The 17,858-nt window shown below is 41.1% G+C and overlaps 1 protein-coding gene and 1 pseudogene across 1 annotated transcript in view; one reads left to right on the top strand and one right to left on the bottom strand.

Moving 5' to 3' along the window:
* Positions 1 to 17,858, top strand: part of LOC130682657 (uncharacterized) — a 75,106-nt gene that overhangs the window by 55,213 nt on the left and 2,035 nt on the right. Inside the window, exons 4-5 of the mRNA XM_057497505.1 lie at positions 5,666 to 5,717; positions 6,724 to 6,795. Of these exons, the coding sequence (XP_057353488.1) occupies positions 5,666 to 5,717; positions 6,724 to 6,795 (124 nt within the window). The remainder of the gene's footprint in view (positions 1 to 5,665; positions 5,718 to 6,723; positions 6,796 to 17,858) is intronic.
* Positions 470 to 2,380, bottom strand: LOC118926772 (Y-box-binding protein 1-like; annotated as a pseudogene).

Here is a 17,858-nt window from a genome sequence, read left to right as displayed (position 1 = left end):
ATACAGGAGCCCAGTTTGAAAAAGACATATGCACCCCTGTGTTTATCACAGCACTATTTACAATAGCCAAGAAATGGAAGCAACCTAAGTGTCCATCAATAGATGAATGGATAAAGAAGAAGTGGTACATGTACACAATGGATTATTCAACCATAAGATGAAAACAAATCCTACCATTTGCAACAACATGGATGTAGCTAGAGGGTATCATGCTCAGTGAAATAAGCCAGGCAGAGAAAGACAAGTACAAAATGATTTCACTCATCTGTGGAGTATAACAACAAAGCAAAAACTGAAGGAACAAAATAGCAGCAGACTCACAGAACCCAAGAATGGACTAATATTTGCCAAAGGGGAAAGGGACTGGGGAGGGTGGGTGGGAAGGGAGGGAGAAGGGGAATAACGGGCATTACGATTAGCATACATAATGTAGTGGGGGGCACGGGGAAGACAGTATAGCACAGAGAAGACAAGTAGTGATTCTATAGCATCTTACTACGCTGATGGGCAGTGACTGTAATGGGGTATGTGGTGGGGACTTGATAATGGGGAGAATCTAGTAACCACAGTGTTGCTCATGTGATTGTATATTAATGATTACAAAAAAAAGTGAGAAAAACCAGGCTTTTTATAAAAAAACATGTTTGTTGTTACCAAAAAGAGACATCTTTAGGTAAAAATAATAAAAACCCCATGCTGCATGGACAATGCAGATAATTCTGGTTATCTCGTCCATGTGCAAAAAGCAAAGCACTTCAGGCCTCAGCTCTAGTCCTTTTTCATTTCTCATTGCTGGAATTTCATGTTCATTTCTTCTCATTGAATAACTAAACTGAATGATGGTAGAGATGGTAAGCCAGCATGTACACAGCCCCACCCTGCTCAGCCTCCGAAGCTGACAGATTCTCAGCTGGTGGATTGGCTGCTGTGTCTCTTTGCCATTTGTGGTTTAGGACTTTCTGGGCATCTTCATCAGTAGCTGAAGATGTGGTGTTACCAGCAGTAAGTGGCTGCTGACCTCCTGTCTCTCTCCTTGATTTTCCGTATACTCTTCATTGCTGTCCTCTCTAGGCCATCTTTTGGGGGAGGACCCCTGCAGAATCTGGTCTGTAACCCTGATACACATTTTGTCTCACTGCACTACCTTGTCCTCCTGCCCCCTGGTTGTCAGCCCCCTCCACCACTTCGACCTCCACAGGAGGGCTGGAGCACCATGGTCCACGCCAGTGGGGTCACATGTAGTAAGGTGGGCACTGTCACCTGTGGTGGGGCTACACTGTGGGGCCTGGACTTTGGGAGCACCTCCCATCCCTCATTCCTTCTCCACTTTCACCATTCTGGTAATTCTGCTGGCATGGAGGACCCCTGTAATGGCGTCTCTAATGGTTATGGTCTGCTGTGTGCTTACCACCTTGCACTGGAATTCACCAGGGCCTGTCACAGCGGCTGCCTCTGCACCCTTTTCTCCTTTAACAATGTGAAGCCCCATAGTCTCCATCTCCCGCCACTGCGAGTGCTTCCCACGGTGGTTCTCTATGACAATCAGTGTACAAATGCATCTTCCTTTGTGCCATTCCTGTTGATGAAACCATATCCAGTTCTTACACTGAACCATTTTACTGTTCCCCAAACCTTCCTTGTGATGGCTTTCTTGTCCCTGCTGGCAGGCGCCGTGGATGTGAGGCACCTGGGCCTCTGCTCCCTGCTCATTGTGCTGGGCTTGGAGTCAGCGGCACTGAGCACAGGGGTGGCGGCGGCAGCGGTGGGGTCTCGGCCCCAGTGCTCGTGGCTGTGGCGATGGTGACGGGCACTGATCCATTGGCTGCAGCCCCTCCCAGGGTGTGATGGTGACTAGGCCGGCAGCAGCAGGGCTGCGCAGGACTCCCTGGGGGCTGCTCTCGGCTCTCCCTACTGATCCATTTCTCCAGTTCTTGATGGTATTGATAATGATGCTACAAACATTCACATACAAGTCTTGGTATAAACATATGTTTTTATTTTTCTTGGGTAGTTTCCTAGGTTTGGAATCACTACGTTGTATGGTAAAATGTGTGTTTAGCCTTTAAATAAACTGTGATTCTGTTTTCCAGTATAGTTGTACGATTTCACATTCTTATCAACAATGAAGGTTCCAGTTCTTCCACATTCTAGCCAACACTTGCTTTGTCTCCATTTTACTCCATAACTGTTCCAGTAGGTACATAGTAAAACCTCGTTGTGGCTTTGATTTACATTTCCATACCGACAGATGATTTTTGCATCTTTCCACATGCTTATTTGACATTTGTATACCTTTGTGAAATAGCTACTCAAATCTTGTGTCATTTTAAAATTGGGTTGCTTTATTATTGAGTTGTAAGATTTTTAAAAATTTATGTATACATGTGCTGTATAAGACCTATAACTGTATATTTTCTCCTAGCTTATTATTAAAACATTTATTTATTATTAAAGAATCATTGATATACAACTTTATGATATACAACTTTATGAAGGTTTCAGATGAACAACGTTGTGGTTTCAACATTCACCCATATTATCAAGTCCTCACCACCCCCATTGTCACTGTTCATCAGCGCAGTAAGATGCTATGGAGTCACTACTTGTCTTCTCTGTGCTATACTGCCTTCCCCGTGACCTACCTCTATTGTGACGCTAATTATGGTGCCCCCCTTAATCCTCTTCCCCCTCCCTCCCAACCCCTCCCCTTTGGTAACCACTAGTCCCTTCTTGGAGTCTGTGAGTTTGCTGCTCTTTTGTTCCTTCAGTTTTCTTTTGTTGTTATACTCCACAAATGAGGGAAATCATTTGGTACTTGTCTTTCTCTGCCTGGCTTATTTCACTGAACTCCATTCATGTTGTTGCAAATGGTAGGATTTGTTTTCTTCTTATGGCTGAAAAATATTCCATTGTGTATATGTACCACATCTTCTTTATCCATTCATCTATAGATGGACACTTAGGTTGTTTCCATGTCTTGGTTACTGTAAATAGTGCTGCAATAAACATAGGGGTGCATATGTCTTATAGAATCTGGAATCTTGTTTTCTTTGGGTAAATTCTTAGGAGTGGCATTCCTGGGTCAAATGGTATTTCTATTTTTAGTTTTTTGAGGACCCTCCATATTGCTTTCCACTTCAGTTGCACCAATTTACATTATCCCCAACAGTATAGGAAGGTTCCCTTTCTCCACATCCTTGCCAGCATTTGTTGTTCCTTGTCTTTTGGATGTTGTCCATCCTAACTGGTGTGAGGTGAATCTTATTGTGGTTTTCATTTGCATTTCCCTGATGATTAGTGATGTGGAGCATTTTTTCATGTGCCTGTTGGCCATCTGAATTTCTTCTTTGGAGAATTGTCTGTTCAGATCCCCTGTCCATTTTTTAATTGGATTATTTGTTCTTTGGGTGTTGAGGTGTGTGAATTCTTTATATATTTTGGATGTTAATCCCTTATTGGATAAGTTGGTTATGAATATATTCTCCCATATTGTAGGATTCCTTTTTGTTCTGCTGATCGTGTCCTTTGTTGTACAGAAGCTTTTTAGTTTGATATAGTTCCATTTGTTTATTTTTTTATTTCTTTTCCCTTGCCCAAGAAGATGTGTTCAGGGAAAAGTTGCCCTTGTCTATATTAGGAGATTTTTGCCTGTTTTCTTCTATGAGTTTTATAGTTTCATGACTTACATTCAGGTCTTTGATCCATTTCCAGTTTACTTTTGTGTATGGAGTCAGACAATAATCCAGTTTCATTTTTTTACATGTAGCTGTCCAGTTTTGCCAACACCAGTTGTTGAAGAGGTCATTTCCCCATTGTATATCCATGGCTCCTTTATCATATATTAATTGGCCATATATGTGTCGGTTCATATCTGGGCTTTCTATTCTATTCCATTAATCTATAGGTCTGTTCTTGTGCCAATAACAAACTGTGGCTTTGTAGTAGAGCTCGCAATTAGGGAACATAATCCTCCCCCAACTTTGTTCTTCCTTCTCGGGGTTGCTTTGGCTTTTTGGGTTCTTCTTTTGTTCCATATGTATTTTAGAACTATTTGTTCTAGTTCATTGAAGAATGCTGTTGGTACCTTGATAGGGATTGCATTGAAGCTGTAGATTGCTTTAGGCAGGATGGCCATTTTGACAATATTAATTCTTCCTATCCATGAGCACAGACATATTTCCATTTATTGGTGTTTTCTTTAAGTTCTCTCATGAGTGTCTTGTAGTTTTCAGGGTATAGGTCTTTAACCTCCTTGGTTAGGTTTATTCCTAGGTATTTTTTTTCTCGATGCAATTGTAAATAGATTTGTTTTCCTGATTTCTCTTTCTGCTAGTTCATTGTTAGTATATAGGGATGCAACAGATTTCTGTGTATTAATTTTGTATCCTGCAACTTTGCTGAATTCAGTTATTAGTTCTAGTAGTTTTTTGGTGGAGTCTTTAGGGTTTTCTATGTATAATATACATAGAACTGTCATCTGCAAGCAGTGACAGTTTAAATTCTTGCCTGGCAGTCTGGATGCCTTTTATTTCTTTGTGTTGTCTTATTGCTGTAGCTAGGACCTCCAGAACTATGTTGAATAACAGTGGTGAGAGTGGGCATTCTTTTCTTTTTCCGGTCTTAGAGGAAAAGCTTTCAACTTTTTGCTGTGAGATATGATGTTGGCTGTGGGTTTGTCATACATGGCCTTCGTATGTTGAGGTACTTACCCTCTATACTAATTTTGTTGAGAGTTGTCATAAATGTATGTTGAATTTTGTCAAATGCTTTTTCAGCATCTATTGAGATGATCGTGTGATTTTTCCTTCTTTTTGTTGATGTGGTGTATGATGTAGATTGATTTTCAGGTATGGTATGATCTTTGCACCCCTGGGATAAATCCCACTTGGTCATTATGGATGATCTTTTTGAGGTATTTTTCAATTCGGTTTGCTAATATTTTGTTGAGTATTTTTGCATGTATGTTCATCAGGAATATTGGTCCATAATTTTCTTTTTTTGTAGTGTCTTTGCTGGTTTTGGTATTAGAGTGATGCTGGCCTCATAGAATGAGTTTGGAAGTATTCCCTGTTCTTCCACTTCTTGGAAAACTTTAAGGAGGATGGGTATTAGTTCTTTAAATTTCTGATAAAATTCAGTGATGAAGCCATCTGGGCCAGAGATTTTATAAAACATTATTTTTAAGGATCTTTTAAAGTGTAAAAGTTTCAATGAAGTCCAATTAATCATTTTTTTAAGTGTCATGTTTTTGGTGTTATATCTAAGAAGTCTTTCCAAACCAAAGTTGCTGAAAGTTTCTCCTGTGTTTTCTACTAGAAGTTTTATAGTTTTGGCTCTGATATTTAGGGCCATGATGTATTTGAGTTCATTTTTAATATATGATGTTAGATAAGGGCCTAAGCTCATGTTTTTGCTTGTGGATATGTAATGGTCCTGGTACCATTTACTGAAAAAACCCTATCTATTCCCCAGTTGAATTATTTTGGCACCCTTGTCAAAAATCAGTTGACCATAATGCAAGGGTTTATATTTGGACTCTCAGTTCTCACCCATTGAATCTATATGTCTACCCTTGTACCACCATTATACAGTATTTATTCATATGGATTTATGGTAAATTTTGAAATCAGCCCATATCACAGCATTTCTTGATGTTGCTTTCTAGAAATCTGGAAATCCTACTCAGCAACATGTAGGCAACAACCCATAATTTTAAGGTAATTAACACCCCTGATTGGAGGCAGCCCTAAACTCAAGAAAACAGGATTTCATGGATAAACAGCTCAGTCTTCCCATCCAGCAGGACACAGAATGTAGGACAATTTTAAGGTGACTTCTACATGGTTCTTCAGAGCACTCTATGGGAATGAACCTCAGCTGTCCACAGCTATAACCTACTCATTTATTGGCTTTTCTCCCTTCCCTCTACTCCCTTCTGTTTCCTAAGAAAACTACCCCACCCCACCCCAATTATCTGCACTCAAGTCCTATCTCAGGGTCTGCTTTCAGAGAAACCTAAATGAAGGCAGACATCGTATTTGCCCTGGACAAACTGGGGTATGTCTATGGAATAGACATTATATGGCAATGACATCATAAAAAACAATGCAAATAGTTGAGGAAACTGGGAGAAGAGAGAGCTTGTAAAAATAGTCATAGTCATCTTTAAATACCTAGAAAGCATTCATGTAAGAGGACCAAGGGAGACACCAGCATTAATTGAGCACCTTCTAGGTTATGATACTAGACATTATGTACTAGAGAACACACAACGTTATTCTATTCCATCCTAACAGCAACCCAGGGAGGTAATGACAGTCTTTATTTTTCAAATGAGGAAACTGAGGCACAGAAAGTTTAAGGAATTTTCCAAAGGTCCAAAGCTAGCACATAGTGGAACTGAGAGTCAAATCCAAACCTACCTGTCCCCAAGCTTCTATCTTCCTGCTCTCCTGTGTGTGTTGTACTGAAGGGCAAGCCTGGGAGGGACTAACAGGTAGACACTCTAAGCCTGCAGAGTTGTGTTTTATGAATGCAGAGCATGGCAGAGATTGGATGTTCATCAATGCTGTTTTGTCCTCCTGAATGCAGAGGAACACTTCATTCCCCACTTCCTTTAGAATTAGGTTGGGGCTATGTGATAGAGTTCCGGCATATAGGAATGTGCAGATGTCATTCACCTGATATTCTGTCATCTCTCTTTCCTTTCTTTCTTTCTCTTAGCCAGCTGAAAGCAGAGAATCCAGTAGAGGATGCTGGGAAGTCCTGGGGGATGGCAGAGCTGCCAGATGGAAGGTGCACGGATCCATAGGGCATAGGGTGGAACAGAGCACCCTATGTGTTGACACCCTATGTGTTGACCACATTGGACTGGGACATGAGCAATAAATGAACATACATTGGATTAAGCCACTGAGATTTGGGGATTGTTATACAGCTGGCATTCCCCAAGAAGCCATGAGCTCTTTGTCTCAGGAAGCACACAAGCAGTGACTACATGTTCAATTGTCAAGGCTCTTGTAAAAGAGAATCCTGGGGGAGTGGACCAGAGGACCTATAAAAATAATAGCTCACGTTTATTTAGCTATAAAAGATCAGGCATGTATATGCATTCTCTCATTTAAGTCTATAATATGCTTTATCATACTCATTTTATACATGAGGAAAGTAAAGCTCAGATAGGTCAGGTAACTTGCCCAAAGTCACAATAAAAGGAAGTGAGAGGTAGAACCAGACACCCTATTTACCCCTTCCAGGTATTTCCCTCTTAAACTACTCCTCTCTGTCTATAAAACAGAAGTTATAGCTTGAAGGCCTAGAGACTGGATTGGTTTGGTCCATGCAGGGGTTTTCTATTTTGTTTTACAATTTCAGCTTATGCTTAAAAATTAAGATTTCACATAAAAATCCTGTTTTCTGTTTTCCCTTGAAAATTCGAAAGATCTGGCAAAACTAGCTTTTAGACCATTATGGTAACAAGAAGCTGGAGTTAAGGAGTGGTTCCCCCTTTAGGTGGGACATATACATGGCCCCCTCATTTATGTTACTACTTGGCATTGGTAGCTTTTGATTCTGTGAACCCTGGCAGGTTCCACCGAAAGCTAAGTTCTTCCCAAGCACAAGCACGGTGTTAGGCATATAACAGAGACTTGGCAAATTTGTGGGAAATAAATAAATAAAAGTAGAACCTGGTCTCACCCTCTCCATCTTCCCCCAGTTCTCCTTTCTGTTACTTGGAAACACTGAATCTAAGTCACTAAGAGGAGACACGCAAGACTAACTTGCCTTTGTTCCATGCAGCCAGGACCCAGGTTACAGGTTCCTACAGATGCTATGCCTGACTTGGGCTCACGTTGACATTTTCTATCTGCTAAAATGTTTGCTTCTGTACAACTAACGTTTGCCCTGAAGAACCGGCCAAAGCTGGGAATGAATGGCCAGGCAGGTACATCAGTTCTGCCTTAGATTAGGTTGTGTACAATGGACTCTTTGTAAAGTCCTTACGGAAGGGTGCAGACAGATAGGCGTGCCCTGCTCCCAGATTCAGAGACTTGCTCATAACAGTGCTCAAGATGGACAGGCACAATTTTAATCTGCCTTGATTAGAGCAGCCACAGACTGCTGAATTTACATGTGGGCGTGTAAGCCTCATGAAGGGGAAGATTTTCTCCCGGGGTTGTTAGTTTAGCAAAGTTCATCTGGAGGAGTGCAGGCCTGGGGCCTGGCCTGGATTAGCAGCTGTGACGCACACAGTGTTAGCTCCAGAAACTCGCTGATCCCCTTAGCAGAGCCCAAGCCTGCCTCTACCCACCCATTACCTTGACCTCCCAACCCAGACTTGGGACAGCACTGCCTTTCTCCGGAGGGCTGGTGTCTTGGAAGCAAGGAGGAGAAGGGGGTGCAAAGGAAGGAAATCTCTTGCTAATTTGCCTAAAGGAAAAAGAGGTCTCTTCAGAGGCCTTCACTTCTGAGCTCCCTATGGTGTGAGCAAAGTGGATTGCTTAAAACAGCACTTTTCAGTCTGAGGTGGTTTTTGTACCCCCAGGGGTATTTTCAAAGCCTGGCAGTATTTTTGATGTTAACAGGTGGCTCTCTGTGTGTGTGTATATGTGTATGTGCTGGTGGCATCTAGCGTGTAGAGGCCAACAATGTGGCTAAACATCCATGCAGTGCATAGGACAGCCCCACAACAAAGAAATTCCCATCTCCACATGTCAGTAGTACCAATGTGGAGAAACCCTGGCTTATCAAAGGCTGTCTTTTATTACATTTTTAAGCTTCAAAATTACAAAAAGCAACTTATTATTTTATCAGAAAAATAAAATAAGGGTTATCTTACATATAGATGAATATGTTGAACTTCCCAACTATCACTTCTTTTATTATTTATAAAGTATTGGCACATAGTAGGTACTCAATACCTGTATGTGCAATGAATGAATGAATGACATACTGTAGTAGTGTCCCTTATTTAGTTGGTTATAACTTGGTTACTTCCTCGAAAAGGCAGTATACAGCTCTTTTGGGGGGAAGAAGGCAGTTATTGGACAATCCATTTATTCATTCTTTCATTTTTCTGCTTCTCGCTTTAGCACATGTGCCCCTGACTCTAGCTGTACTTTGTTTAATAAAATACTGTTAGATTTGCTAATAAGCTTGGCCTCTCTTTTTCTTCAACCCTTGTGCTATTATTTGGGTGGATTTGACTTGATAAACTTATAATCAATCTGTATGAGAACCAGATTTGATACTGATATGGATTTATCTATAAAGCTACTTTTCACTCAGAAACATTTGTAATTGAAAAATTGTTACATATATCCCTTGAATCAAAAGATCCCAAACTTAACAATTACATATTGTTCAAAATGGGAGGCCAGGTATGTAACTTTGACTCATTTCTGGTCCTCTTTGGCATGCACCACGATTGCTGATGGCCCCTGTGGCCCTGTGGACTTTGTTTCTCTCATATAACCAATGGTTTCTTTATGGCATTTTCACCAACTCAAGTTTTATCAGATATTGTTTACTTGTTTTACTGGATGTTCCTCTTCTAGATGTGAATTCTTGGAGGGCAAGGACCTTGTCCTCATTTATTCACTGCTGTATCCTCAGTGCCTAGAATGGTGCCCGGCACATGTAAAGTATTTAATAAATATTTGTTGAATTAATGAATGTAAGAGGAGTGAGGCTCAGAAACTGACTGACCTACCTAAGGTCATGCAGAGCCCCTTTCAGAGAACCAGCCATAGAACCAGGCCTAGACCCCCTCACTGGGCCTCCCCAGCTCCCCCCACAAGTACATGGTGGGAGGGTGCTGGGCACGCACTCCTAGCACTGCAGGGTTGCCTGAGGAGACTCAGGAGCATGAGGGTGCAGGACGGCATCCCACCCTCATTGCCCACTGGGGGGTAATTCTGTGACATAACACCGAGTGGCCAACCTAGTTTGCCTGAGACCAAGGAATTTCCTGGATGCAGGGCTTTCTGTCTGAAAAGGGGAAAGTCCCTGTTAAACTGGGATGAATTGGCCACCCTGTGTAACACCATTATTCTTTGAAAATCTGTGGTATTTTATAATGGATATTATTTTGGGGACTCACTGTCAAGTGTCAGGGAATCCTGAACTCTAAATGCTGGAAGAGAGAGACTAATGATCATTGAGCCCAGGGGTTGTAGACTCATATGTCAGCAAGAAGCTGTGAGAAGTGAGGACTGTGGCAACCTGGGGAATATTTATCCCTTGTAAAAGGAGGCAGCCATACTCCTCTTGAGGTGAATGTTGACCTGGGTGAATAAGAGCCCCTGTGGACATATGGGCCCATGTTTCAAGAGAAGCCTGAAATTTGTGTTTGTATGTGTGTGCGTGTGTGTGTGTATGTGAGAAAGAGAGAGAGAGAGAGAGAGAGAGAGAACATGAGCAAGCAAGTGAAAGGGCAGGAGATCTACAGACTTTGAAATGCTGGCAATTACTTTTTAAAAATGTATACATAATGCAATGTAACAAAATGTAACTGCAGGCCAGGTCAGCACATAGGCCACTGATTGGCAGCTGCTGATATAGTCTGACATTTCATTTCACAGGGGGGAAACTGAGGCACCAAGTACAGCGAGTGCAGAGCTCATATGTCAGCAAGAAGCTGTGAGAAGTGAAGGATCCAGGCCTCTTGAGCAAGGAGGTTCAATAAAAAAACAGTTTCTATAGTGATTAGTTAATTTGGCAGGGGTTAGGGGACTTCTAAAGGAAAAAATTGAGTACTGCTTTGTTACAATTACTTATGATTTCAATGTATAAAATCACACTCAGTGTTAACAACCTGTTGAGCAAATTACTCAACCTCTCTGTGACTTGCCTTATGTGTAAAAGGAAAGTAACAATAGGTAATTCATGAGGTTATGGAAAATATTAAAGGAATAATTCATATGAATAATTCATAATTCATATGAGTCAATGTTGCCATTGAAGTATGTGTTACTATCTTCCTCATTTTATATGTAAAGAAACTGATTTCTCAGAGGTTAACTAATGTGCTCATGATTGTATAGCAACAAATCAGAACAAGAGTTGAACCCTGATTGTCTGACTATAATTGCCTTCTTTTCCTCTACTCCTCCTTGCTATACCACTAGGCTGGTGTTATAAATTCAAGATAAGAAAAACAAAACCAAAATAGCCAGTTTTTTCTCCTTTGGTAATCATTGCACAGATAGTCAAGGCCAGAAGTTAGTTATGTTCTGTGGCATTTCCCTATGCTGTGAGCCAAGTTCATCTGCGGTGATGGGAGAGAAAATGTTACACAGATTATAAAAATGGTGGATAATAAAAATAATTTCTCCTTGGGCATTCCTTATGCAATTTGGGGGGCAGCTAATTTATCTTCTTAATTATGTTTTGCTTAAGCTGATTTTAAAATTAGTTTGTTTATCCTGAGCACACACTGATTAACAGCAGGAAGAGGTGGCCTAGAAACATCTTGGGTGGTAGAGGGAAGCTATCTTGAGATCTGGGGGAATTTCCATGGATGTTTCTCATGCAGCTATGGGAAGGTGGAAGGTTGATATGTTGATGGTGCTCTTGAGTATAAATAATTATTGTGATTTATTGTTGGTAGCATTTAAATATAAGGCCCTGAGAGTTGGATGGAACCCAAATTCCTTCTTGTTTATTCTTCAGTGCTGAGAGTTCAGTTAAGGTAGGTAAATCAAACAAGGAGATGGAAAAGGAAGGCTAGCTGGAGGTGACCCCAGGAATCTCCTTTGAATAGTTATCCAACAAAGATTAAATGCCTATTAGGTACCGCGAATTACACCAGGAGCTGAGGATACCGAGATGAATGAGGCCATTGTCTTACCCTGTGGAACGCTACAATCTACTAAGGAAAACAGACTTGTAAACAGAGAAGATGGGAAAAGAGACCGTGACAGTTTGCCTGCGGGAGTCAGGAGGAGGAGCCGCTCTGTCCCTCACTCCTCCTCGGCCCTGTGCTGTTTGTTTGAGGGCTGCTGCGGGGTCCCCTGTACACTAGCGTGTCAACTGCTTCTGGCTGGGTTAGCCAGTGAGAGGCAGTGGTGACAGACTGGAGGACAGGAGAAAGGGCAGATCAGTATTCCTCTTATTCCTTCTCTCCCCTGACTGATACCTTCAAAATCTTCAAAGCATCTACGTGTCTGCCATTTCTCCAGCTCCTACTGGACAGGCTCCCTGGGGTCTCTTAACATGCGATTGCCCCTTCCACCTAGGAGTGGTGACAGCTTCTTGCTGGTGCTAATCTCTGGTTTGCTTCACTGCCCTCAGGTTGGTGGCTCAGTTTTTCCATCCCCGGAAACCAATCCCCTATACTGAAAGTGCGGTATCTGAAACCAGAAAGTGGTTTTTGTATTTCTGAGTGGGCTCTGATAGACTCTGAGGGCTGAATTCTTCTCAGGGGAGCTCATACGTGAGCTAGTTCTTAAAGGGGGAGAAGAAATTTGCTAGGTAGAGATCCAGGGAACATCCTAAATACACAGGAGGTGTGAGACACCAGTGTGGGGGTCCAGCAGTGGGAGCCATGGCAGATTTTCGGAAATGGTGTAAAATGTTCAGGTATTTTAGAAAACTCAGCTGACTCACTCTGCTCAGCAGATTAGTAGAGAAAAGAGCAGGTGAGCATGAAGCCTAGTTAAGAGAAATCACAGTGATTCAGGCTAGACGCCACTGAGGCTTGAACTATGATAGCTTGATGGGTAGATATGGAGAGGAGAGTACACATCCTAGGCATTATACTTTTAATTCCAAGAAAATGAATTTCTTATTTTCCTGGCACACAATAGGTAGTCAATAAATATTTGTTGAATGAAATAATAATATTCTAATAACTGTGTTACAAAACGTCAGTGGTACCCTTTCTCTCCACATTTCTTCCCCTCAACCAGAAACCTCAGTGCCATAATATTTGACCTGTCCTGTGAAGCCTGTTGGACAGGGTCTCTAGGATTCTGCTTCCCTTTTCAGGGGTTCACACCACTCGAGCAGCGCTCTCTGTTTACTCACTGTTCCTCCCCATTAGAGCCATTCAGTCAGCAGGTATTTACTAAGCACTTATATGCTGACAGCTGACATTTACTGAGCCCTTACACCACCACCAGGCACTGTGCTAAAACCCTTGCCATGAATTTGTCTCAACCCTTGTAACAGCCCAGTGATGAGGTACCACCTCTGTCCTCATTTTACAGATAAGGGAGACACACAGAGCTGAGTAACTTGTTAGGGTCACACAGCTAGTAAGTGGCAGAGGTGGAGTTCACACCCAGGTGTCTGACTCTGGAGCCTAAGTTCTGAGTTACTAGGTTATGCTGCCTAGCACTGTGTGCTGTATGCAGTTGGGGATATAAAGAAATGTCCGGCTAATCTGTGAGGAGGAGAGATGTGATACACAAAGATAAACCTTGCTGCTAAAAATATGTTGTAATTCAAGGCAACAAAAGAAATGCTGCCACAGACTAGAATGTGACTATTGTCAATATGATGGTAAGGATAACGAGAGAGATCAGCCCAGGCTAGGGTCAATGAAGAGGCTCAAGGAAGGAGATAAAATTTCTTGTGGTTTTTCTGCTAGTTAAGGAAACATACCAACTTCCTTTGAAACAATGCAAGAACAACTTGGAGGTTACTAGTGGGCTGGTGCAAATTGCAGTGGGAAATTAAAGAAGCGAGAGATTATCAATTGGAAAAGACATCTGGTTGATCCTTCAGCTCTGATCACCTGTGGATGGAGCCTGGGGTAGATGGCTTATGGGCAGGATACCTTTCACTGACTCCTCTGCCCAAACCATAGCAGACTCATTTCCTACATGCACATTTATAGGTTGAAACAGAGTTTTTCTTTAGGTGTACCTTTTCCCACTCCTATTTTCACATGTCACCTGTGACCACCCAGGGAAGATAGATACCACTGTAGCTGAGCAAGGGGCACCACGTCTCCTGATCTGCTGGGGGTGATGGAATAAAAATAACACAGGAGACTTGAGTTCACTCACTTGGTGGCTCAGTGTTAGGTAACATAGAAAAATGGCCCCGGAACAGAAGGAAGTTGGAGAGTCTGAGCACAGAGATAAGAGAATGCCTGCTTTTCCCCTGAAGTAGAATCTTTATCTTTTCAGCCTCATTCCTTCCCCTGGGGACCCCTCCCCTACTCTGGTGTAATGGGCCTCAATCAGACGTGCTGCCCACCACAGGGGAGATGTAACCCAGCTGGCCACCACATGACTCCGTCCCCTAGCAGTGGTGACTGGACCAAGCCTGGTGACCGGCAGGCCACTTGCTTTGCAGCTGTGTGACCTTGCGCTGGAGGAGCGCCATCCACAACCAGGGACCATCAGCCAGTACTCGGTCAGTTTCTGCAGTGCCACAGGCTCTAGTCTAGGAGCCCGCCTCTCCCGTGAAGCCTCTGGACCCCTCCCCACCCCCACCCCTGCCTCTCTGACGGTACACATTCAGAGACTCACAGTTGATAATTGTTTTGGAGATTGGGGTTCTATCCAGTGCTATTCTTGATTATCCCAATTAAGGTTATATTTTACTTCCTGGAACAAAAGCACACAATGGAGGTGTAAACGTAAGGATCTTTGTACCACAGATGATTTGAAGAGGAAAAATAGGCATGCCCTCCCCTTTTCCCTGCATCTAGGCATGCTATTAAAGCAAAAAGGACTTTGGAATACAAATAATTTTTCTTCCAGGAATATTGTACCAATGCATATGCCTACTAGGGACCTGAAAATATCTTTTTCTCCCTGCCCCTCAACAAACATAAATATTTAATATTAAAAAAAATCAACTTGATAAATAATAAATTATTTTGTTGTTATTCTAATATATGTTTCTTTGATTTCTAGTCTCTTTCATACTTAGTGTCCATTTTTTACTTCTTCATTTATGAGTTACTTTTTTAGGTGCTCTTGCAATTTTCTATTAGTATGCTTATTTTTTTCTTATTGGTTTTTAAGAGTTCTTTGTTTATTAGGACCTCACAAATTTTTCTACATTAGATATTTCCAGTATTTTCAGTTTGTCATTTTCTTTGATGTTAATCATGGATATTTTTCAATGTAATTGAAGTATTATTTCTGTATAATACAATGCATCCACTTTAAGTGCTCAGTTCAATGTTTTTTGACAGATGTATATACATCCATGTAGCCATGACCACAATCAAGATATGGAATATTTCTGTCACCCCAGAAATTCCTTTGTGTCATTTTATATGGATCTAATCTCCATCACTTTAGATTAGTTTTTCCTATTCTGAAACTTCATGTAAATGGGATCATATATACTGTTTTCACAAAGCCTAATGGTTTTGAGATTTATCCATGCTGTTGTGTTCTCAAAGTAAATATTAAGACAATGAAAAGACAAGTCAGACTGTGAGAAAATATTTTTAATAAATATATCTGGCGTAGGACCGGCATGGTTGCTTTTGATACAAAAAAATTTTTAATTGTTATCAAGTCAAATGTATTTTTCTTTATGCTGATGCTTTCGGTGTTATTCTTAGAAAACTATTATACAACTATTCATTAATAATTTTCTGGCATTTTTATAATGTCAAAATTTCAATATTAAAATTAAAATTCTATTTAAAATAAAAACATTAAAAATATAATTTATCTTAATTACTTTTCAAGAATGTTGGCAAATCATCCCAATACCAATTATTGATCTTGTCCTCTCCCTTACCGGATATTAAATGTCATGTTTATTCAATATTGAAGTATTTATAAACACTTAGGTCAGTTGTGATCCTTTTGTTCTGTATTCTAGACATGGGACCAACTGAACACTTTTATTAGTGCTAATACTTTTCTGTTTTGTACCCTGTGAATACTAACCTTTCCCTCTCTCATCTTTTTCCCTTCTACACTCCCCCCTTTCTTTTCCTCTTTCTCTCTCTTTTCCTTGATAATATGTTGGAATCTAAGTTTTCCAAGCCAGCTACCTTTCCCATCAAATCATTGTGATGTTATCTTTGGGTTTAGATACTCCTTTTTTCCCTTCGTTCCCCACAGTGTTATTGAGGAATAATTGACACATACAATTGTATATATTAAAAATGTACAATCTGATGATTTGATATGTATGTATATCGTGGATTGATCACCAAGATCAAGATAATTAACATATCCATAGTCTGTGAGAATATTGTTGATTTTAATATCAAAGTTATGTTTAGTTGGTTAGAGTAATGCAGAAACAGGAGTATTAAAGCTAATAGGTAGCTAACCTATTACTATCCAATAATTCAGTGGCCCTGATTTTACCAATGAGAGCAAGTGAGCCCCTTTTTCAAGTCAGAGGTCTAATTTGTAAGTTGCCTTTCCGAGGTTACAAGTCTATAGGTGAACCCTGAAGAATTACTGACCATTCACAATGGTTCTTAGCAGTAATTGACTTATTTGCACAAAGAATTGATTCCCACATCTATTTTAACCAGACCTAAGGACTAAATATACTTGACTTCAAAGAAGACAGGTGAAAAGGGACATTAATCTTACTCATGGGAAAGTTAACATTAACATCATTTCTGTCTTTTTAAAGTAGCCATTTGCCATTGATTTTACCCCAGGGGCAGGCATGTAAATAAAGACCAAGAGAAAGAACAGACAGAGTACCTTCTAAACTCAATTTTGTGGTGGGCTTGAGCATCAGAAATAAAATTAGGTGGACCCTAAAGGAATACACAGTAGGAGAGAGAATTGGAGAAGGGTTTGCCAAGCAACCCTTCCCCACCCAGTGTGATGTCTCTCTCAAAATTTCTTTTGTCTTTTGGGAGATCTTTGGTTTAGTTTATCTAAGGCTAGGATTCTTAAATAGGGTGTTCACATGGCTCAGTTGAGGTAACAGACAAGGACACTTTGCCAAGGCTGACATGCTTTATGAATTTAAAGTATTATTATTGTGCTTCGGAAAGTCTAAGGAAGATTGAAAAAAGGTGGTTATCTACTGAAACTATTTATTGTTGGCGGGACTTAAAAAAAATCATTTCCCCTCAAATAACCACTATTAACAGTTTGGTACAGATTTTTATAGTCACAGTTTATAATACAAAAACTCTCACTTACAAGGATATAATAAAGAGTTTCTTTTCCCTAGTTCCTTGGGTCCGGCCCAAGGACTGGGCAAGCAACTGTTTTGCAAAAACTGGCCCCCCCTCCTTTCCCCCATTCACAGTTTCTACCCAACTGGCCAGCAAATAAGAAAGCTTAATGTCCTCCAGTCTTGTAGCCAGAAATTACTAAACCATAGTCTTATTAGAAAGTGTTGGGATGTTTATGGTATGTGGATGCACACTTAAGGAACTCCATACTCTGTTTTATAAGCAGAACTTCTTTACCTCTAGCTCTCCCCCCTGATCATGTGGCCTTGTGGTCCCATGGCCTTGTGGTCCTCTTTGTACTCAGTGTCATCTGTTCAGGACTCTGAAGGTCAGCCTCTAATCTCCCTCTCTGGTAAATAATTGGTGTACGTGGCCAGGATGAAAATCTGAGTGGCTCAGTGGTGTGGAGTTAGGTGGAAAGCTACTGTGGGCGTCCTCAGAGGAGGGAGGGAGGGAGGCTAGCACGTAGGTTGACTTGGTTGGCTTCTGGTTAGAATAATTGGTGTGTGATGTTTCTTATCTTTGTAAGGTATGGCATTTTCAGAACCAGCTGGCCCTGTGGGGCTGAGTCCCAGCTCTTTTACAAACTAGCCAGGTGGGCAGTGGCACATTAGGGAGCATCTGTATCCTGGGCCGTGTTTGTTTCTGATGGGAATAGTAATTTGTGTTTTGCTCCTTTCTCTGTGTTATCCTGAAATCTGTGTAATAATACATGCGATAGGGC

This window comes from Manis pentadactyla, chromosome 2 (genome assembly GCF_030020395.1).
Source record: "Manis pentadactyla isolate mManPen7 chromosome 2, mManPen7.hap1, whole genome shotgun sequence".
Classification (NCBI taxonomy): Eukaryota; Metazoa; Chordata; class Mammalia; order Pholidota; family Manidae; genus Manis; species Manis pentadactyla.
This window is presented reverse-complemented; position numbering and strand designations above follow the sequence as displayed.